Source organism: Biomphalaria glabrata, chromosome 9 (assembly GCF_947242115.1).
Source record: "Biomphalaria glabrata chromosome 9, xgBioGlab47.1, whole genome shotgun sequence".
Classification (NCBI taxonomy): Eukaryota; Metazoa; Mollusca; class Gastropoda; family Planorbidae; genus Biomphalaria; species Biomphalaria glabrata.
The window spans coordinates 3,442,309-3,466,554 of NC_074719.1; the positions used below are offsets into that span (position 1 = coordinate 3,442,309).

General features: G+C 35.6%; 1 protein-coding gene across 2 annotated transcripts in view; it reads left to right on the forward strand.

Annotated features, from left to right (window-relative positions):
• The first annotated feature begins 407 nt into the window (after positions 1 to 407).
• LOC106070440 (scavenger receptor cysteine-rich domain superfamily protein-like) overlaps positions 408 to 24,246 on the forward strand; it is a 47,239-nt gene continuing 23,400 nt past the window's right edge. For both annotated transcript variants that reach the window (XM_056040668.1, XM_056040670.1), the window contains exons 1-15: positions 408 to 433; positions 967 to 1,005; positions 1,312 to 1,388; positions 2,632 to 2,700; positions 4,682 to 4,823; positions 6,805 to 6,958; positions 8,358 to 8,533; positions 9,947 to 10,103; positions 12,085 to 12,260; positions 18,783 to 18,933; positions 20,032 to 20,201; positions 20,844 to 20,997; positions 21,172 to 21,347; positions 21,805 to 21,819; positions 23,189 to 23,339. In XM_056040668.1, the coding sequence (XP_055896643.1) occupies positions 427 to 433; positions 967 to 1,005; positions 1,312 to 1,388; positions 2,632 to 2,700; positions 4,682 to 4,823; positions 6,805 to 6,958; positions 8,358 to 8,533; positions 9,947 to 10,103; positions 12,085 to 12,260; positions 18,783 to 18,933; positions 20,032 to 20,201; positions 20,844 to 20,997; positions 21,172 to 21,347; positions 21,805 to 21,819; positions 23,189 to 23,339 (1,814 nt within the window). In that variant the 5' untranslated portion in view covers positions 408 to 426. The remainder of the gene's footprint in view (positions 434 to 966; positions 1,006 to 1,311; positions 1,389 to 2,631; positions 2,701 to 4,681; positions 4,824 to 6,804; positions 6,959 to 8,357; positions 8,534 to 9,946; positions 10,104 to 12,084; positions 12,261 to 18,782; positions 18,934 to 20,031; positions 20,202 to 20,843; positions 20,998 to 21,171; positions 21,348 to 21,804; positions 21,820 to 23,188; positions 23,340 to 24,246) is intronic.

Sequence of the window (24,246 nt, forward strand, 5' to 3'; positions counted from 1 at the left end):
GGGGGGGGGGAGACATTCCTTTTACAAATCAGGACTTGAACACACACTCTCTAGCACTTGGGACTGACTTGAGGTCACCTCGTAGACTCAAGTGTAAAAGTGTAACAAAATAAACCTGTTTTAATGTAATGAATTTATTTAGACTATTTTTAAAGTATGACATAATTGAACTATAGACTTGAATCTAGCGATTTAACTTTATTTAAAAAAAAAACAACACTGGCATTGTTCTTCTGTTTCCCAGTACAAGTGTGATTATACCAGGGTTAAGTGGAACAATAGGACATCTTGAACTTATCAAAAGTCTACTTGTAGACTTTCTCAAACAGAAGGTCATTTTCCCATGGTCTTCAAAATAATTGCCTATAAAAGTTAATTTAAGAAAAGTGTCATATTTTAAAGTTGTTTTCATGTGGAATAGAAAACATGTCCTGTGGGTAGTCAAAGCAAAGCTAAAATATATTTTTACTCTAAAACGGTTATAGAATGATATTTCTTAATTAAATTAAAATTATATAACTATTACTATACAGTAATGTACGTAACCAAAATATGGTTAAATGGAAAAACTTCGTACAGATTCAGTAATCACAGAAAAGAGAAATGCATTTATGGGTCACGCAACTCCACTAATTACTAGCTCCATTTCATAGTCAATATGTGAATGAATCACTAATTACACGTTTACATTTCGAAAGCTTATTTAGTGATCTTATGTTGAAAACGAAGATCAGGAAAGTAATCTCCCTTCAATCAATAAAACACATAATTACGCGTGTATACAGATCCATAGCCTAGAAATCGTTTTGATGCTGGATTTTACAAGTCACTTACGTCCCTTTATATATTCTATTCATATATGTTCACATTTCGTATTACACAATTTTATGTAACTCCAGTGTATATTAGCTTGTTTTAGGATAATAAAGAGGTAACAGTATTGTAACTATTTTCTCACTTCTGCAGCTTATTTACTTGTACTGCTTTGGTTTCATTTACGTAGAGGTAAGAGCGTTTATAATTATGTATTCATTCCCTTGTTAATTAATCAAAATAAGAAACGAAATTTTGTACATATTTTTTAAAATTAGTTTTTAAAAAGATTTCTTTATATTAAAAAAAAAAAAAAAAGAGGCTTGTAACTCAAAATGAATTTTTTTATTCCATACCTATGCGACTCGTTTGGGAAAGGTCTACGTGTTGGTAAAATCAATGATGTATAAAAACGAAAATTTGTATCAATTACATTTACTTTCAAACAGCTGTAGCATATATTATGTAGCATATAATAATATATGTTTGTATCTACAGTGGAGTCACTAACATGTTTACAGTGTACTTCGTACCAGCCTTATTGTAACAATTCTGTTACATGTGGAGAAAATGAGGTCAGTGATATTTGTTACATGTTATTTGTTCTTTTTTTGTTTTGTTTTTAAAGCATCATGCTTAACTTTCTAGGCAATTATTTTTTTGGTGGTTTCGTACTTTCTTTTACCTTTGTATTCGCGAATATTATTTTCATTTAAATAGACATGGCCGTGTTTTTTGATAAAAAGATAATACTTGGGGGTATGGTCTGGTTGTGTAGACTAAATAGGTTCTGATGAAATCCTGAGCTGGTCTGTCGTAATCCAAGCTAATAAATACGGGTGTGAAAGTTAAGATGAAGAGAACAATGGAGACACGTGAGACAGAAAGACGTGTATTTTAGTGAATTAGATCTTGTTGAAAGTATCAGTTTCAGCTTGTCTTTCTACAATGTTTCTATAATGAAGCTGAAAGCTGTGTATGTTTATACATCTAAGTTATTTTCAAATTTGTATAAAACGAAGTCTGTTCAAGTTTTTTTTTTTCAACTTCTGTTGGACTCCATCACTCGTAGAACGACTATGGTTCATCTCGTAGAACACTTCTTCAATATGACTGTGGTGCCCTGTTTTTGGAGAGACAGCCCCGTCCACAAATATTGCATGTTAAAGCGGCTTTCGCTTTGGTGGTAGAGGAGCTGGCCATTTTTTTTTTCACTGTCCATAGCTTTCTTTGTCACCATCTCTCTCAACGTAGAGCGGTCTAGGTCTTCTCGATGGCCAGTATCAAAATGTTCACTGTTATGAGGTCCCGTTTAATTACATCCACGTAACGGAAGTGGGGGCGAAAAGCTCTTGAACCAGACGAACATGACCAAGCCAGCGCAGACGTCATTTCCTGAGTATTGCGAAGATCCTGGGAAGACCCGTTCACGCAAGGATCTCACTAATACGCATACACCGGTTAAATGGACCTCATTCACCAATCGTAAACAAACAATATTTTGTCACGTGATCATATTGATAAAACAACGAAAAAAAAAACTGTCACGTGACAGCCACTGTGTATTAAAATTAGATCGTAATTTGTATAGAAGAGATAGAGAACCACGTGGCAAAATGTTGTTTGTTTACGATTGGTGAATGAGGTCCATTGTATTAACAGTTTGGAACTGCCAACTATTATTTTCTTTACATTGCATAGGAGGTTCTCATGGGGTCAAATTAATTTTTCGAATCTTTTCATTTAAAATGCAGTAGCCTAAATCAAAATAAAACCTACCAGTTCCCTAAAGAAAAAAAATGTGTATTTCATTTTCAGGTGTGCTACACCCATACCACTAATGTCAACTCTCGAATACAATATGACATGGGCTGCGCCAAACAAGATGTAGGTAGTTCTTACTTTGCAATTGATTTATCGGAAATGTAAGAATGAAATATGTTTGTTAACACCTGAAACATTTTCAAGTAGATTAGTGTATTTCAATTCTCAATCCCTTGCTTCATCTAAAGATAGATAAGCAATGCCTGTACGATGAAAAAAAAAAGATTTATTGCATAGAATGCCCATAAGAGCAGTAGTGCTGCATATCTTATCTTATCTTATATAATACAGACGTTACTTCAAAAAAGAAGATGATTACGTCCTACGCGTCATATTAACCAATGACGTAAATTCTGCCAAGTCACTGGTTTTCCTGGCTAGCTCAGGCAACCCATTCCATGCTCTAATAGCACTAGGGAAGAAGGAGTATTTGTACAAATTTGTCCTAGCATATGGGACGAGGAATGTGCCTTTAACAGTGAACACTGTTAATTAAATGGACTAAATGGAATTTGTTCCCCCTCTAAGGAATGTAGACCCTGACAGTGCCAGAGAATAATAATAATAATAATAATAATAATAATGTCTTATATTTGTTTTATAATCATGTCATTTAGATATCTTTGTAAAAATTTATTATAATTTTAGGAGCTGCGAGATGTCACAGGTGAATGTGTGTATGTATGTATGTATAATCTATTTTACAAATGAGCGACTCACTGGAAGTGAGATAGTTGTCAAAAGTAGAGAGTTCAGTGTTTAAATTATGTGTATCGATAATGTAATTGTTTAATTGTTTCGATAATTACAGCGGAACATCGGGACACCTAGACGTATCAAGTAGGTAGTTGTCAGAGAGTTATAAATAGATATATAATAGGAAAGCTGTAACATAATAAACCATTATCGACATAGCAATACCACTGTCTCATAACTTAAGAAAAACTAAGATAGATAAACAAAGAAAATACGGGAATCTAGGCTTGGAGAGTAAGCGTCTATGGAAACTATCCAAAATAACATACCCCATTGTTATATCAAGCGAGGGGATAATAACAACTGACCACACAGACACCTTCAAGGTCCTTAACATTCCTAGGAACATCATCGTTGCCTGTCAGAGTGAGATACTGCTGCAGACCTGCCACATCACATCAGAGAGAGAGAGAGAGAGAAAGAGAGAGATGAACTCCAATTGGTGACCTAGGTCTCCCGTAGTGCCCTGGTAAGGAACTCTGCTGTTTGGCGTAACGCCTCATAGCTTCCATACAAACTTAGTGAACCACTGGATACGTCTTCCCGCAGAGAGCGGAGCTGCGGACACTCTTGCAAGACGTGCGCCACCGTCTCTTCTGATTCCCCACAGTGTCGGCAACGGGCATCAAAATTCGGCCGGAACCGGGCGAAGTATGCACCAATGGGGCAGTGTCCCGTACGCCACTGCGCAATTGTCGTTTGTTCCGACCTTTTTAGCCTCCACCACGGGTCCTCTCGATTTGGGCGGCGCATGTGCTGCCAGACTCCCCTGGCAGTTTGCCACATCACCAGAAAATTCCTCAGTGGAAACTGATGAATTTTGTTTCTCTTTAACGAAACTCGACCCTGGCGGCGCCAGAGAAAGACTACTCGTTCGTTTCTGACATAATAATAATAATAACAATAGTAATAAAAATGCTAATGATATATATTATCTTTGTATCGTTGGGGAAATTTGTTACGAATGTCCATTACACGTAAAATACATTATTAGAACAAACGAATTATATGTTAATCGCATGAAATATACGTCCGCAACACAGTTCCTGATAATCATTACAAGTAAAATTTAACATCACAAAGGTGGGTTTTATTACTTTTTTTTAAAACGAAATTTCACTAAATTGATCTAATTCTAAACAGCCATATTCATTTAATCTTAATACGGCTTTAAACTTTAAACAAACTAATAGAGAGGTGTAACTAGCGCAATGATCTTTAGCATCGTATACAATTTTGACGCTCTTTGATGAATGAATCATCTATCCTTGTGTCGACGACTTCCCAGTTTTGTCAGCATTACAATAACGACAACGACATGATCGTTGGAAAGAGAGACACGGAAACGGAAGCAAGGGACAAGAGAGACAGCCTGTGCCTCAAGTGCTGCTCTCAGAATGTTTGCAATGGAGAGATTTGTTCTGAAACAAGTAAGATTGTGTGGACATTGCTTTTTTTTTAACCCGCATATTTGATAAAACTGAAAAAAAATTATTGCATTGTAATTAAGATCGCTTTATGTGATTCTTCTTTAAAATCAAAGTTTAAAAACGAATCATCGGCGTCACTAGGGTCGGAGTCACTCACCCGGTGCGGATTATTCTTAGTGTCACACCCTGGTGGTCACCTGGTAAAGTCCTCCTACTCTCCACCTGCTATAAACGCCACTGCATGTTTTTAAAACCTGAATCCTATAAGGCTATGAAATTTTCTAGTGTTTCCCACTCCCCTAACAACTGAGACGCGAAAAGATCGTAAAATCCTGTAATGATCTTTTTTTAAATTGAGGGTTATACTATTCTTAAATATACCTAGAAAAAAAAAATAGATCGATGAGCATAAAATATACCAATAGACAAGTTCCATTATGTTCGTTACCCAGAAACTAGAAATTGTCATCCTAATAACAATTTCGAGCTCAGTTATCAACTAGTCTGCATAACAGAGTTCAGCCAACCTTGAACAATAAAATGATTGTGTTCCTACATTGTTTAAACGTTGAATGCGCTTCGAGTTTCCTTTACATCAGAGGTTCTCAACCTTTTTTTTTTTTTTTTTAGGTCGGCGACCCCTTTTTACGATTCTCCACTATGCGGCGACCCCAAATGTAAAAATCAATGAAGCCCCTGTCTTATAAAATACAGACGTAATTTAAAACAAAAAGATTATTGTTGTGGTAATACCGGCCGATTTGGGGACCGGCCCACCGGGCATTTGCCCGAACGCCCATATAGCCAGTCCGCCCATGTATGTATGTGACTATTACAAAAAAAGCCTAACATAGCATGATATGTTTCTGCCGTCTGAGGCTTAGTAAACACAAACATGAGATAGAAACAATAGATAACTATACAATTTTCCATGCTCATAGACTCTTCGCTAGCAGAGTGGTTACCGCGTTGGCATGAGAAGCCTGAGAAGGCTTTAGCTCACAAGTTCAAATTCAGGCCGTTCCCTATTTATTTTTTTAAATACAATTCAAAAGCGATCACCCAGATACCCCATTCTTTCTACCCCTAACCCTTACCAACTGGTCCAGACAAGTGATAGGATCATAGCGTATTGAGAAAGCCAAAGACATGAAATTGCGCTAAAAAAAAACAATTGGTAGGCCTACAAAAAGATTTATTATTGTTTGTCTATATCTATATCTATTACAGATTTAATTACACGACTGATCTAAACTCATTGATTGTTTGTTTTTTAAAAGTATTTCTTTTGCTTTTTACTTGTTTTTAATTTGTAGTTTGATTTGTAGGATCAGGTTTGCATTAGGTCATAAAATACAGTAAGATAGTAAAAAAACAAAAACAAAATACAAACACAACAACAATACTATAAGACAAACCTTAAATAAACAATATCAAGGTCGCAGTATTGAAATATCACAGCGCTAAGAACAACACACACACATTTTCGTTCACCTTTTAAAATACATACATGTTGTTAAAGTAAGGCTTCCGCGCGGTGTTGATTCTTGGAAATATAACTAGTGTAGATCTACGTCTGACTGGAAGTAACACTGAACTCAAACTACTTCAGTAACACTGGCGAAAGGCCGAAACAATCAAAATATGTAGTCGACGCTGATGTTGTTCTATAAATATATTTAATAATCAAGAAGGGAATCGTCCAATGTCAGCTATGTCCGTAAATCCGTATATCTATTCTACTGCTCTATACGAAGCGTCTTCTTTGTAGCGTCACTTAGAGCGTTCTTGTTTTTTAAAGATCCGTCACGTCACTTGTCGCTAAGTAAAAACTTTCCCCTTATTCCCGAAACAAATAACTAAATCCTAATCATGTCATAACAATGTATATGATCCTCACTTCCTGTTGTCTGTACACCAAAAAGACATTTATTCATAGTTACCTCCTATAGAAGAAATATTGAAATTGCGCATTTCACAGCCAACACTGACCTACAAATACGACTGAGAGATGGACAAAACAGACACGAGGGAACTGTGGAGGTGTTTCACAACAACAGATGGGGATTTGTCTGCGACGATACCTGGTCCCAAAGTGAAGCCGAAGTGGTCTGCCACATGTTGGGTTATCGAAGGTAATGTAATTGTTCTAATGTGGCTAAATACAGTCGAATTCGGTTCATCGGCACCACGAAGGGGAGCAATCCTTTCGGTCCTAATGACAAGCTGGTCTGATTACACGATTTAACGTGTTACAATTTTATTCACCTCAACCCACAGCGAATGTAGAAACAAGAATTTCTGTTACTTAATTATTATTATTATTTTTTTTTTTATGCTGTGGTACATGCACATAAATAACACCTTTTTCACAATGATTTATAGTACAATGTATAGGTATTCTGCATAATTGAAAAAAAATTATCTCTATGGCACGATTAGGAATTAGTTATTAGTTTCGGAAATATGGGAAGTTTTGACAATCACGTGACTAGTAAAAAGTAGACTCTGTTTTGAGGGAAGTTATCGAAATATCAGCCGAAGTAAACAGACTACTTTGGGACGCTTTATGGAAGGTTATATCGGAGGGGCCTTCAACTCCAAATCCCCATTGGCTATGCTCTTGGAATTAGATGATTGTCGTTTGCATTATTTTTGTTGTTTTTTTAGAAGTGGGGGGTTTTAACCACAAAACCCCCTGGAAGGGGATTTTTAAAATCAAAACCCCCTTGGCTGCGCTGGGGGCAAGTGATGGTTTAATATTTAAAACTCACCTAAAATAAACAAAAGCAAAGCAAAAAATCAGTCACATGTCCCCCGACGCTAGTGATTTTATTTCGGTTCAACACCCCACCCCCTTGGCTACGCCCATGCTAGAACTAGATCTAGAATATTGACTAGATCTAGAATTTTTATATAGAATCTAGATATAGACTAGAATTCATATGAATTTACACGTTTATATCTTAAAATTACTAGACTTAAGCCAATGTTATGATCGGGAAAAGTAGGCATTTTCTTTCCGAGTAAAGGTGTACTATCTATGCTGTTCGTATCCGATTCACTTCTTAATGTGATACCTTTGTTTACATAATAAATAAATCAGCATCCTTGTCAGAAGACTAGCTATTGCATTCATTATTAATTATTAAATTTTTAAAAAATTATTAGTACATTTATAATAGGCCTATAAATATAATTAGATCTGGAATTTATTAGTCTTATTTAGACTGTCCAGTGTATGATTTGAAAAATCTGCTTGCATAGATAATTTTGAAAATATATGGTTCACTTTCCAAAAAAAAGTAGCCGCTGCTTCAGAACTTTGAATGATCTAAAATATCATGATGTCCGATTTTCATGTTCTCTTCTAGTTTCTGACATCTAAACGGGACGAACGGACGGACAGACAGACCACACAAAACTAATAGCATTCCTTACCTTATAAGTTTGTTCTAGATAATGCCGGATATAAGCAGGTAGAAAACCTGGAACTAGAACTACCTAACAGAAATATAATCTTGACTTTAATAGATCTGGCGCCAGAGCGGTGACAAACAATGGATTTCACTCGAACCACTTTTACGACTATCTACTTGACCAAGTCTTCTGTCCGGCAAATGTGTCGACCTTAAACGACTGTTTCCATAATGCCTGGGGTCAACATGACTGTGTACCTGGGGAGGAGGCGGGTGTCATTTGTGCTTCCGGTAATTTTTTTTCTTATAGTAATTACACATTTGCAATTTTCTATGTGTATATAATGTGATAATAAATGAAAGCCTGTTTACTTCTCTGTGTTATCCGTAAATAGAAATATGATTTGCATTTTCCCAGCTTTTTACCTTGTTATTTACTACAGTTTGTTAGGTATTTATCTTTGCAAAGAAACTGAACCACTTCCACATGACATGTCTAAGAAAAATGCCGAATGTCAAATGTCAAGACAAAATACCAGATACTAAAGTCCTTCGAAGAGCGGGTCTGCAAAGCATCCATACAACCCTGATGCAGTCTCAGCTGCGATGGGCAGGACAGGTCTGCAGAATGGAAGACCGCCGCATCCCTAAACGACACTTGTATGGCCAACTAAGCGAAGGAAAGCGCTCGCAAGGCGGTCAAAGAAAACGCTTCAGGGACGCCCTCAAAACTTCTCTGAAGGCGTTCAGCGTAGACACAGCCGCCTGTAAGACAGAGTTACATGACAGAACATCATGGCGTCGCGCTTTGAAAACTGGCGCACAGGTTGCTGAGTAAAAGAGAACAGCGCTGGCATAAGAAAAACGCCGGAGAAGAAAAGTAAGACCAATGTGACTAGCTCCAGCTGGAATAACATGCCCAGTGTGCAGCCAAATTTTCCGGGCTCACATAGTTTTCACAAGCCGAATGAGGAGGCACAAAATCCCAATGCAAGGCCCTCAGCCTCCTGGGTGAAAAAGTGGGAATCATCGAACCACGATGGACGAACTATATATCATTATATATTTATAATCCTTGTGCCAAAACTGTGGCTGAACGGTAAAGCGCTTGGCTTCTGAACCGGGAGTCCCGGGTTTGAATCCTGTTGAAGTCTGGGATTTTTAATTTCAGGATCTTTGGACACCTCTGAGTCCACCCAACTCTAATGGGTACTTGACATTAGTTGGGGAAAAGTAAAGGCAGTTGGTCGTTGTGCTGGTCACATGATACCCTCATTAACCGTAGGCCACAGAAACAGATGACCTTTACATCGTCTGCTCATCACAAGGTCTGAGAGGGGAACACTCAGGCTGGAAAAAAATAAGAAGCTCCTCAACACTGTGTAGAGAAGGAAAGCCCAACTGGCTCGGACAATGTTTAAGAAATGATTCGCTGTCGAACAATCATCCACAATGTAGGTCAAAATACGAGGGCTCACAATAAAAAAAATTCCATAGAAAAGCTGGCTTGACAGTGTATAAGAGATGGACCGGCCTTTCTCTTGTTACTATTTCAAAAATAGCTGCTGTTCTGGAAGAGTGGGAAATTCGGTTACGCCGAACAGTCTTAGTACTCTCTTTACTTTATATAATGATTTTTAATTATGATGATATCGATAATGATGATAAACGTTGATAATATTGACATTGTCTATTCATTTCCAGGTGAAACAGACACAATACAGTTACGTCTGAGAAATGGTTCCAACATCTACGAAGGTCTGTTGGAAGTGTTCTACAACGACACTTGGGGGTCAGTCTGCGATGACTCCTGGTCAGATCAGGACGCGCAAGTCGCTTGCTACATGCTAGGATACAAGAAGTAAGATCAGTGACGTCTTTACATCATAATAAGATAAGATAACATGCGCATTTCGTTTAAATGCATAGAAACCAATGCAAAGCTACCGCAGAGGACAGGCCCAGACGACCGAAATGAATGCTCATAAAAAGAGTTCTGTCTGCGTCAAACGTTAAAATACTTTAGGCTGCAACTGATTCGGAGTATTCATGTTAAATAACTTGACTCCTTCTTAACCTTCGTAATATTGAGATATTACGAGCGGGTATTATTTTGTAATAAAAAATATTTTTTACAAATGTTTTCCTAAAAAGACAACTCCTTCTTGACGGAGCTAATGATTTATAGTAGGAGCGATTATTTAGCAATTAAGAATTAATCAATGATAGATGAAAGAAAAAATGAAACATTTTTTTACTCCGCTCCTCCGTAACAAATCATGAATGTCTACCCACAGTTTATCAAATACTAATGACAAGAAATCTGCCCTGTCAGCTAGCTTTAGGACAGATGAATATGCATGCACGAACTGTGGCAAACTCTGCCGCTCCAAAATTGGCTTGATCAGTCACTCCAGATTCTGCCCCGTCTCAAGACGTAACCAAGCCAGTGACTCATTTGGGCGTATTCATTGTCTTCTGAGACAGAAATAGCCATATAATGACAAGCCTATATATCCAGAACAAGATCATGCGCAAAAGGAATGTCTATTTATCTACTTCTTTAATCATAAATACGTGCGGTGATACCCGCTGAGGTATGTGGTGTTAAAGAAACAGAATGTCTTTAACTCCAGACCAATTTTATTTTTAAAGATTATTAGCCTATATTTGAAAAATAATACTCGAACTAGAGTTTTCCCTTTCTGGACATTTAGCTAATATATTTTACCCAAAGATAAACATAATCTAATGTCTCGAAAAATCGTTTGAGCCATTTTCGAGGTTCTTGTCCGCCCACCATGAACCCATGAAAAATTTGCAAGCTGAAAATAGGAATACAAAATTATATATAATAAAAATATAATTTTTCATATCTCTATATACCTTTTTTTTTTAAAAAAAGTCGAAGTTTAATATAATAATAAGGCGTGTCTTCGAGTTCAAAGTATATTAAGAAATGCAGTTTTTTTTCCGTGGCTACGCAGCCCCAGCTGTGACCTACATATTTTGCCACTTCTATCGCATCGATGATGGGCGATTTAGATTTTCTTTTCGCCGTCTACGTTTGTCTTCGGCAGTGGATTTTCGTTAGTTCTCAGATGTGTATCTCTCGGCCTGTGTAAGTGGAGACCATACGTCACGAGTTTATTAAAGTTACAAACAATAGTGCTATACAAACTATGGTTCGGAGGAGTTATCTTTATATTAGATGATGAGATATGTATTGTGGATGTAAGATCTAGATCTATAACTGACGAAAAAAATATTTAAAAAAGCGTGTGTTGACTAAACTGGTGATTATTGGTGTCTCTTTCAAACTGTTCCGTGGGAGTACAAAAAGCTTAAATGAAATTTCAAGGATCAAAAGTAGGCCTATTGGAGGTAGAGCGGGGCCCAATAATAATAAAATAATAATAATAATAATTGGAGATTAAGCGTTTATGGAAGTTATCAAAAACAACAATATACCCCATTGTTATATCAACCGAGGAGATAGTAACAACTAATCTCACAGATACCTTCAAGGCCCTTAACATTCCTAGGAACATCTTCGTTGCCTGTCAAAGGGCGGTACTGCTGCAGAACTGCCACATCACCAGAAAATTTCTCACTGGAGACTGTTAAAGAGACTTCATCGAATTCACGAAACTCGACCATGGCAGTGCCAGAGAATGAATACTCGTTCGTTTCTAAAATAATAACAATAATACGATGTTGAGTGTCCCAGACTAAAAAAAGGACACATATCTTATAACTTAGACCTACTCGGAGCTATTTCAATGCTTCTTTATCACATTTTGATCAATCTCCTAATATTGGACACAACTCAATATTTCTAGGTCAGGAGCTAAAGCAGTTGGTGGTGGATATTTTCCCTCTGGTCATTCATTGCCATTTATGCTGGACGATGTCATGTGTTTGGGCAACGAAACTAGTTTGGCTGATTGCTCACACAGAAACTGGAAAGAACACAACTGCCGCCCAATGGAAGAGGCTGGAGTTATTTGCAATCCAGGTGAGAAGTACACATTGTAAAAATAAACAAAAAGAAACAAATAACGCAGATAAAAAACTAAAATATGAGGTTTAAAAAAGCAAAGATCTTTAGACCAGTCGACCTATTAAACAGATGGTGTAAAGGCCATGTTTCTATGACCCGCCATTGACGAGGATGTCATGTGTTTATCACATAGATCAACCTGCTTTTACTTTTTCCAGCTAATGTCAGATACCTGTTAGAATTAAGTGGACTTAGTGCATCCTCAAAGTCCCGAATTTCAAAATGGCAGTCTTTGCCGAATTTCAAAATGGCAGTCTTCGCCGAATTTCAAAATGGCAGTCTTTGCCGAATTTCAAAATGGCAGTCTTTGCCGAATTTCAAAATGGCAGTCTTTGCCGAATTTCAAAATGGCAGTCTTCGCCGAATTTCAAAATGGCAGTCTTCGCCGAATTTCAAAATGGCAGTCTTTGCCGAATTTCAAAATGGCAGTCTTTGCCGAATTTCAAAATGGCAGTCTTCGCCGAATTTCAAAATGGCAGTCTTTGCCGAATTTCAAAATCGCAGTCTTTGCCAAATTTCGAATTTCAAAATCCCCTCGGTTCGGAAGATAATTGTTTTACTACTTAGACAACACGCTCCGTGAAAAGGATCGGCCCTACTTATAGTTATAACTCTAAAAATTATAATAAATTAGGCCTATCTTTGTTTGATTTCTTTTATTTGAGCGTAGCTTTTAAGCCTACGGAAGAGCCCTTTTCAGCAAATGTTTCCTCCATAAAAATAGGAATCTTTTTCTCAAACCCGAAAGTTTAATAATAATAATAATTCAATTTTTAGAGCGCTGTTAACAGACAAAATTTAGGCTCTAAGCGCTGTGATAACATTACAAACATAAACACGAGAGCTAAAATGACAAACTAATCTAAAAAAAGTTTTAAACAGATAGGTCTTAATGTTCTTCTTGAATCTAGTGAAGCATGTTGTCTGTCTGATATCAATGGGGAGGGAATTTCAAACCTTTGGTCCGTGCACTGAAAAAGCCCGCGGGCCGTGGCTTTTGAGGGAGAAACGTGGCACCACCACAAGGGATATATGGAGTGATCAGTTCGCTAAGGTACAATGGCATTTCTTTACTCTAGATACACTGATGACAAAGTGTGGCCAACTTATAGTCGATTCTCACTTTCAGAGGAAGCCAATGGAATGTGCGCAAGAGAGTAGTAGCAGAATCTCGTTTTGTTTTTCTTTGCATCTCGTCTTGTTTTTCTTTGCATCTCGTCTTGTTTTTCTTTGCATCTCGTCTTGTTTTTCTTTGAATCTCGTTTTGTTTTTCTTTGAATCTCGTCTTGTTTTTCTTTGCATCTCGTTTTGTTTTTCTTTGAATCTCGTTTTGTTTTTCTTTGAATCTCGTTTTGTTTTTCTGTGAATCTCGTTTTGTTTTTCTGTGAATCTCGTTTTGTTTTTCTTTGCATCTCGTCTTGTTTTTCTTTGAATCTCGTTTTGTTTTTCTTTGAATCTCGTTTTGTTTTTCTTTGCATCTCGTCTTGTTTTTCTTTGAATCTCGTTTTTGTTTTTCTGTGAATCTCGTTTTGTTTTTCTTTGCATCTCGTCTTGTTTTTCTTTGAATCTCGTCTTGTTTTTCTTTGCATCTCGTCTTGTTTTTCTTTGAATCTCGTTTTGTTTTTCTTTGAATCTCGTCTTGTTTTTCTTTGCATCTCGTTTTGTTTTTCTTTGCATCTCGTTTTGTTTTTCTTTGAATCTCGTTTTGTTTTTCTTTGAATCTCGTTTTGTTTTTCTTTGCATCTCGTCTTGTTTTTCTTTGAATCTTGTCTTGTTTTTCTTTGAATCTTGTCTTGTTTTTCTTTGAATCTCGTTTTGTTTTTCTTTGAATCTCGTTTTGTTTTTCTTTGAATCTCGTCTTGTTTTTCTTTGAATCTCGTCTTGTTTTTCTTTGAATCTCGTCTTGTTTTTCTTTGCATCTCGTCTTGTTTTTCTTTGAATCTCGTTTTGTTTTTCTTTGAATCTCGTTTTGTTTTTCTTTGCATCTCGTCTTGTTTTTCTTTGAATCTCGTTTTGTTTTTCTTTGCATCTCGTCTTGTTTTTCTTTGCATCTCGTCTTGTTTTTCTTTGAATCTCGTTTTGTTTTTCTTTGCATCTCGTCTTGTTTTTCTTTGCATCTCGTCTTGTTTTTCTTTGCATCTCGTCTTGTTTTTCTTTGTATCTCGTTTTGTTTTTCTTTGCATCTCGTTTTGTTTTTCTGTGAATCTCGTTTTGTTTTTCTTTGCATCTCGTCTTGTTTTTCTTTGAATCTCGTTTTGTTTTTCTTTGCATCTCGTCTTGTTTTTCTTTGCATCTCGTTTTGTTTTTCTTTGAATCTCGTCTTGTTTTTCTTTGAATCTCGTTTTGTTTTTCTGTGAATCTCGTCTTGTTTTTCTTTGAATCTCGTCTTGTTTTTCTTTGCATCTCGTCTTGTTTTTCTTTGAATCTCGTTTTGTTTTTCTGTGAATCTCGTTTTGTTTTTCTTTGAATCTCGTTTTGTTTTTCTGTGAATCTCGTTTTGTTTTTCTGTGAATCTCGTCTTGTTTTTCTTTGCATCTCGTCTTGTTTTTCTTTGAATCTCGTTTTGTTTTTCTGTGAATCTCGTTTTGTTTTTCTTTGAATCTCGTTTTGTTTTTCTGTGAATCTCGTTTTGTTTTTCTGTGAATCTCGTCTTGTTTTTCTTTGCATCTCGTCTTGTTTTTCTTTGAATCTCGTCTTGTTTTTCTTTGCATCTCGTTTTGTTTTTCTTTGAATCTCGTCTTGTTTTTCTTTGAATCTCGTTTTGTTTTTCTTTGCATCTCGTCTTGTTTTTCTTTGAATCTCGTCTTGTTTTTCTTTGAATCTCGTCTTGTTTTTCTTTGCATCTCGTCTTGTTTTTCTTTGAATCTCGTCTTGTTTTTCTTTGAATCTCGTTTTGTTTTTCTTTGAATCTCGTCTTGTTTTTCTTTGCATCTCGTCTTGTTTTTCTTTGAATCTCGTTTTGTTTTTCTGTGAATCTCGTTTTGTTTTTCTTTGAATCTCGTTTTGTTTTTCTGTGAATCTCGTTTTGTTTTTCTGTGAATCTCGTCTTGTTTTTCTTTGCATCTCGTCTTGTTTTTCTTTGAATCTCGTCTTGTTTTTCTTTGCATCTCGTTTTGTTTTTCTTTGTATCTTGTTTTGTTTTTCTTTGTATCTCGTCTTGTTTTTCTTTGAATCTCGTCTTGTTTTTCTTTGTATCTCGTTTTGTTTTTCTTTGCATCTCGTCTTGTTTTTCTTTGAATCTCGTTTTGTTTTTCTGTGAATCTCGTTTTGTTTTTCTTTGAATCTCGTCTTGTTTTTCTTTGAATCTCGTCTTGTTTTTCTTAGGACTTTTCATGCAGCGTTAACTTTGTTTTTTTTTTTTTTTTGTATGAATGTCTGGCTTGTCACGTGATGCAATTGGAAATGAAGTAGATTGTTGACGTTTAAAGAGTGTGCAATAGAAATTAATTTACTCTGCTACTTTTAAAAAATCTTAATTCATTATCTGCTCGAACCATTCTCTGAGTTTGGCTGGAATTCGGGCTGAAGCTAAAATGTATTCAGTAACATTTTTCGGTACACTGGACCGTTTACAAACCTTTTTATCGACTTCAGCACTCCGCTACGACGTCCTCAACAGAATGACTGAAATTAGTTTTAAGCTGCTAAGACTAAAAAAAACCCACAAAGATTTACTGCTGCATGGGTAAACGACTGTATAGAAAATACGAAAAACATGCATATATGTGACAAAATTAAACAAAGGACGTTTGGGCCACGAGGCCTTCATCATCAGCTACATAACAAACAAAAATAACGAGCAATTAAGACAAAATAGTCTTAAGTGAACTTATCTGCCCGATGTTGTTCTCTGTCGAGGCAGAAAAGAAATGAGCTACGCTGGTGTAAAAAACGCGGGAAATCTGAAGGGGGCGGAGATGTCAGGCAAAGATAAATGGGAAAAGGGGGTAGTGTTTGTGCCCATCGCATATTAAATAAAAGTGTGCTGGTTGTTGATCCCGTTAGGTTGTAGGGTGCCTGACATGTAAATAAGTTTGTTTTCGATCTGCAGACGGGTGTTTTTGTCATTGTATTGTTGTATAGCAGTGACGAGAAGATCAGTGGTACCCCTATGATGTGTGTTATTTAAATGGATAGGGACGGGCTTAGTAGCAAAATTATGAATGTCTCTAAGGTGTTCTTGATGTCACAACATTTCAAGTGAACCTAGCACTTGGCCATGTAAGCGACCTGCAAACACACGCTCACCACCCCCACCATCACCTGTCCTAAAATGACCATCAAGATCAGTGGCAAATTTAACTGTAATAGTAGAGGAGTCATATATGCTATAATATGACATGGTGTCAAATGGTCTATATTGGAAACACAGGCAGGACCTTAAAAACACGACTCCAAGAACACCTTAGTTTTTTCAGACTCAAGTTGATCATTAATTAATTGCAATCAACGATGAAAAAAATGCCATTCACTCATTTGGCAATTGTTGGATAAAAATAGATTTCAATTTTTGCCAGCAAGAAAGCACCTAAGATTTTTGTAGTATCTTGTAGTTAAATTGATTTTTTTTTTTTTGCAAATTAGCAATACTTCAACAATAAATACACATTAGGTCGAAAAAAAAGTCATTTAGTCGTTTTATTTCGTTTTTTTTTTAAAGAAAGGGGGGGGGGGCATCACGATGAGCTACCGCACTGGGCATCATATACCCTATAGCTACGCCACTGGATCTATATGCCTACTGCAACTTCAGTCGCAGGACAGAGAGATGACATTTCACATTTTTTTTTAGAAATATTTAATGCTGTTAATGTAAAACCACAAAACCTGTTTCTCAGAGCTCACAAAGATGTGTGAATTTTCGCGAAGCTTATGTCAACTATGTCCGTCTGTTTGTCTGGTACAAATTTCGAACACGTTATTTCTCCAACCCCCCCCCCCCCTTTCTTGAAGTTGAAAATTTACACAGTTACTTATTGTACTTAACAAAAAATTAATCAATAATAAGAACTTTCTTCTTCTTCCTCGTTCTCATTTTTATGTTGGAGCGTTCAGATGACTAGACCAATTTGTGAGATGAACTGCGCAGTGGTTTCCAAATCAGGGAGCTCTCCATATAGTTTTCTTTCTATTGGGGTGTTTTGGGGGTCAGTGTCTTGTTCAGGTCTCTTGGTAAAGAGTGCAGTTTTGACGGACACTGTCAGCATTCTCTGGTGACACTCTACGTGGGCAGATTTCACTGGTTTCAATTACTCATCTAATTACTGGTAATTAATTATTTTCACAAGGAATAATAAAGCAAAGTTGTTGTTTTTTCACATTGTGCTGTTTGGAAGCTTTACTTAATAATAATAAATCAGTGATGACGCTACAGCATTAACAGATTATAATGAAACCTCTCAATTAAGCCCTGCGTAATTTATTTAATAAATAATTGAAATTAATTGCTATCAATTACTATTTAAATATTATTTTCACTTAGCTTTCACTGGCAACTGGACATTTGGTCATGTGACTTCATTCTATCTCTTCTCTAGGCGCTTTATCACTTTATATAGATCTATATAGATCAGTCATAATTGACCTCCTGAAAGGTTAGCAGGGTATGGAAGTATATCTAGTAGGCCTACAAATATTCGTGGCCCTCATATGAATCATACGACACTCGCACAGGGCCTCGCAAAAAGCTAATGCAGCCTCTAGGTTGACTAGATATAGAATTCGATCCAGATCTAGGTATAATATAGATCTAGATCGCTATATTGGAAGCGGCCATGATAATAATAAATCTTATCAGTCTCAGAGTCTGCAGCTGTTCTAGAACTCTGTTGGCTATATAGGCCTACTGTCTATAGATAGATCTATTAACTTCAAAGAAAGAGGCGGATCAGTTCTTGTGTGTTGTCCAGCAAGCTTTTCTTATGAGATGACTTTCACTTTGCTATGGGCTTTGCTTTCACTGTACATTGAAGGATCCAGGCACGACATGGCCTAAATTGTGCCGATGTGCCTCAAATCAACAAATCAAATCAAATCAACATTGAAGGATGACTTTTTAAATAAACAAAAAAAGGAAAACATTGTAGATCTGTGTGTGTCTGTCTGTGTCTATCCCTTAGCCTTAGTCTGTTGGGGCACCAAGCAATAAGACTCGTCGACCGTCTTTCTCCATTCCTCCCTGCCTTTTGCCTTGTTTAGTACCTATTTCAATGGCAGGTCATCCATTCTTTTATGTTGTCCTCCCATCACTTTCTCTGCTTCTTTTTCCTGGTAAAGTTCCCTGAAGGAAGGTCTTTTCGAGCCTGAAGATCTTGTAATATGGCCATAGATATTTAAGCTTGTGTTTTTTTACAATAGTTAGCAGGTCATCATGGGGTCCGATCGCTGCAGTAACCCTGTCTCTAATCTCTTGTAGATCTGTATTTAGATTTAGATATTTTGTTGATTCATGACTGGCATTGATCTATATATTTTCAGATCCAGAATTACCAGTTCGTCTTCGAAATGGCAAAACAATTTCTGAAGGCACTGTAGAAGTCTACTATAACAATACATGGGGTCCAATCTGTGGTCAGAGTTGGTCAAATCAAAATGCAGAAGTAGTTTGCTATATGTTGGGTTACCCAAGGTAAGTTTTTAAATAAGCACAGATCTGTAGATCGTTAGATATGTTTAGATCATTTAATTAAAACAGTTAATATCAAATTTGAGAACAAAATCAATAAAAAGAAAAAAATTATCTATTTACTTTTAAATGGTAAAAGATTCTAAAAAAAAAGAATATCTTTTTTTTTTTTTAGAATTTTTAGTAGTTAAAAGTAAATAATTTTCATACACCCTGAAGATAATTCTGTATCTTACAAGTATGATTCTATTTCAACTTTCATGTTAATTTTCTAGAAACAACTTGAACCTTCATTTTGCATGTCTTTTGAAACAGTCTTAATTCTTGTTATTCTATTGTGTAGATAAAGTCCAGTTTGCTTCTTCTCAAAGAACAATTGCTAAGCCTTACCAATTCCATTTTCTTTTCTTTCACTGATTGTCACTAATTTCTTTCACTGATTGTCACTAATTGTTTCTAAATAAAATGATCAACGACATATAACACAAGCAAAATAAATTGTAGTTCTGTGGCATTTTACATCTCCAGAGGTGATTTTTTCCCTTTGCAACTTCTCGTGTGACTAAAGAGGCCAATCCTTGATACACTGCTGGGGTAATCACCAGATATTTTAGCACTTTCATGTTTTTTTTTTCTACTTCTGGTGTGTATGCCATCTGCAATCCAAGACCCTTCCTTTATCCTTACTCACCATCTCACTAGCAGAGTTTGAATTCAAGTCATTCCCTTCATTTTTTTTTATATACATGAAATAGCACTAAACAAAAACAATTAGTAAAATATTTCTAATTGCAAAGATTTATTGTTCTTGGTCTAGCTCTATTTCAAATTTTATTGCATGACTGATTCAAACTAATTGATACATTTATACTTCATATAAACTTTGATTAAAAAAAAAAAGCATTTCTTATGTTTTTCTTGTTAGAGCATTATTTCTTTTAATAATAAGGGTATTGTCCATGAATTAAAAAAAATATTGTAATCTGGACAAAAATGTGTAATATTTTGCTTTGTTATTAGTCATGAACAGAAAAAATATACAAGCTTTTTTCTTAATATACTATATATATATTTTTGTATTTTCTATAAACTTCTGGGCAGACTGACTGCTATAGGATATACGAACACTACATCCAACCAGACATTATCTTTCCTGCTTCATGAAGTGAATTGTTCAGGCTCAGAGTCAAGTGTACTTGAGTGTGGACACAGAGCTGTTGAACAGGACCTATGTCTTGATGGGAAAGTGGCAGGAGTTACTTGTAGTCCAGGTAAAAACAAAGCACTAAAACAGAAAAAAATAGAATGTGCAGAAAAAAATAGAATATTTAATTCTATTACTTAACTACCAATTATATGAAGGCTAAAGAGAAGGAGAGAAATCTATTCATAGCTCAAAAACTTTTGCTGAAAAGTCAGAAATTATGTGTTATGTAATTAAAACCTTGTCTGTATAGTTTTATACAATGAGTATACAGTGAGTTTTATACAAATCTAAGCTTTTAAAACTAGGTTAGGTTGAATTTGAAGCATCTAATACCACTGTGCTTAATTTTATCATGGCCATTCTCTTAATTCCATTCTCTTAATTCATTGTTTGATTAGTCACTTTATTTCTAATTGATGAGTTACAAAACTTTAGTATACTTCTCTAATGAGAGTCTGCTTATATATCAAATTATCAAATTAAATCCAAATTATCAAATATAACCAATTATGTGCAGAGTAGTTGAGATTAGAAGAACAGCATACTTAATTTGAAATAAAATCTGAATAATTAGAAAATTAAGAACAATATCATTTTTTGTTTGTTTAATGTTTTAGGAGCTTGTGATGAAAATAATACCTGCACTTATTTGCTGAAATAAAAAATGAGTGAAAAATAACAACAGTTAAATGTTTATGATCAACAGAGAATAGAAATGTACCCATACGCTTAAGTGGTGGTGGCCATGAAAATGAAGGGGCTGTAGAAATCAACTATAATGGAATTTGGGGTAAAGTCTGTGATGATGGTTGGTCAAATGAAGATGCTCAAGTTGTCTGCCATATGTTAGGTTATCAAGCGTAAGTTTCAATGTTTTTCTTCCTGTCTTGTTACCAAGTTATTTTTCAATAGATTGGCTAATTCTAAATAAAAATATATATGAGAAATACACAACATTATGAATTCCGTTTTCTATATTTACTGGAGATACTCTTTTAATTTTCATACTAGCTATTGGTTTAATTTGTTTCCAGGCACGGATCAACTGCTGTCCATGGGTCAAGATTTGCATCCAGCCCTAATGTGCCTTTTATTCTAGATGATGTTCGGTGTTCTGGTAATGAACAGAATCTACTCGAATGCTACCACACACCATGGGGACAACATAACTGTGGTGATGGTGAAGTAGCTGGAGTCATTTGTCTACCTGGTATCATTTAATTTTATCATTTAATTTCATCATTTAATTTTATCATTTAATTTTAAGATGGAATTAATACCAATAAACTTTTATTAAAGAACCTTTAGATATTTATATCTTAGCTATCTATCTTATATAATACAGATGCTACTTCAAAAAAGATGTATTGTTTATTGATATTTTTTAAAAATTCTAAATGACACTCATAGGCTTTTTTTTTCATTAATAATGAAATGGGAATATTAAGAAAGTGTTTCATTTAGCTAACGAATACAAGATTTAGATTGAGTCACATCTTTTAACACAACTAAGAGAATTTCCACTGTATTATTTTTTTTTCACATTTTAGTTTACTCTTACCCAGAAGAACTTTCCTATACTTGCATAATTCTTTCTTTTTTTATGTAGTTTTTCATTTTTTTTTTTTTAATAATAATTCAAAATCTTTTTTTTCTTTTTGTTCTAGTGCTAATGGAAACAGGTAAGACATTTATGTAATAAACTAAAAACTATATTGGTCTGAATATGTCCTGATGTTACATTTTAGTGTAGATTTAGATCCATTTATTATCTGTCAATTAGGAATAATCCTTAGCCTTAATTAGCAAACCTGAGGTTCCTGCAATAAGAAATCAGGTGGCACCTTTCTTAATAGCCGCATTGCCTTGTGTGTGTCCCTGTAACCTAAAAAAAGTTAAGGTCTAAGGCTAAGGAAGTAAACCCTAACAAAAAATCAAGTTTTGGAGCCCCGTAGGTGGGAGGAAAGTGGTAAGACTACTGCAGCCATCTGACCCCAAATTGTGACAACCAGTAGGCAACAATTAATAGAATTAAGTCTAAATAATAATTTCATTTTCAGGGCTTTGGCTTTTAATTACAAAAAAACAGTAAAAACGGTTGAATGTCAAGACTGGTCAAATTGGTAATACTTATTGGCTACACTTAGCAAGCATTTTGATAAGGAAGCTTAAAATAAAAGGTTTGGCCATTCCAGCACAACAACACTGTATTATGTCTAAGTGTGAGACTATTAACCTATAGCTAGGGGTTTGGTTTGTGGGCAGCATGCATGTCCGCATGCCAATGGGCCATGACATCTTGGGGCCAAGCCTCCTTCAAGACCCTTGCAGATTTTCCTGAGGCTTCACAGCCTCTGTTTCCATCTGTCACCATAAGGAGGTACTGCATAGGACTTGGTGTGAAGAGGCTATGTACTGGCAATAGAGACGTACAAAGTTGCTCCCCTTTCACAGATGCTAGCCAGCTTTGGCAACAAGTTAAGCTACCACACTAGATGCTTCATACAGCCTCTTTAGTCACACAAAAAGTCGCCATGGGAAAATATCGTCTTTCGAGACGTAAAATGCCACAGAATTGGTTGTCACCCATTGGTTGTTGCCCACTGGTTGTTGTCCGCTTGTTGTTTGAGGAAAGAAACAGAAACAGTATCAGTTTTTTTTTTTTGTTTTTCTATTACATTCTGTGTTTTATTCATTTGTTTGGTGTAATGCAGAAATATTAAGACAATTTCCTTATGGACAATAAAGATTATTATTATTATTATGTTAGAAATGAACGAGTAGTCATTCTCTGGCGCTGCCAGGGTCGAGTTTCGCTAAAGAGAAACAAAATTCATCGTAGTCCCTTTAACAGTTTCCACTGAGGAATTTTCTGGTGATGTGGCAGGTCTGCAGAAGTACCGCCCTCTGACAGGCAACGAAGATGTTCCTAGGAATGTTATTATTATTATTATTATTATTATTATTATAATTATTATTATTATTATTATTATTATGTTAGAAAAGAATTAGTATTCATTCTTATTATTAATAGTTTTTATTTTTCTATAGGAAACAACTCATTTGTACGCCTTGTCAATGGACGCAATAAGTATGAAGGTCTTGTAGAAATCTACCATGATCAAAGGTGGGGAACTGTTTGTGATGCAGGCTGGAATGACAGAAATGCAAAAGTCATTTGCCACATGTTAGGATTTTCAAGGTAGAATTAGTTCTTTTTTATTTTAGCGTTGCAATTAATTTTTCCTCAAACTTCTTCCACTTGAATGCTTTTTGGGTTCAAGAAAAGAACTAAAAAGTTAAGTTCCACTTTCAGACTTTGTAATCTATAGGGCAGATGATGTAAAGGGCATCTGTTTCTGTGGTCCATGGTTAACAATGGTGTCATGTGAACAGCACAATGACCAACCACCTTTACTTTTCCCCAACTAATGTCAGGTATCCATTAGAGCTTGGTGGACTCAGAGGCACCCAAAGATCCTGAAATTAAAATCCAAGTCTTCACCAGGAATTGGACCTGGGACCACTCAGACACTGTACCTCCAAGAAAAGAACTGATATACTGATATTTTTAACTTATTTTTGAATGCAATTTATTGTTTAAATAAAAATAAGCACAAAGCTTCTCCAGGTACAGTGATTCAAAGTTTTGTTATCATACATTCTGAAAGAAATGGATGCTGTATAAACTAAAACTGATTCCTTTTTTAACTTCCTGCATGTTTTATCTATCTCCCTAGCACTCCTAGACATCATAAGGCTATGTTGAAACATTCAGTTTTTTTTTCTAGATAGCTCTGTTTTAGCTTTTAGGAAATTTCAGTTTTCTACCTGCTATGTAAAATGAAAGACATAACTCTTCCGATATAAAGAATAAAAAACCGCCACTACAATTGTCAGCAATTTCTTGATGAAGAAATGGAAAAATAATACATCAAAGTTTAAACAAAGATAGGCTTGGGCAGTGCAACAATACATTTAAGGGAAACTCTGATGGTTTTTCAAATTTGAGTTATTGACATATTTAAATTCTGCATATAAAGTTGTAATAGTAAACATTTTACCATTTTTTATTTAAATGCTTAGAAACATTTATACTTAATAAATTA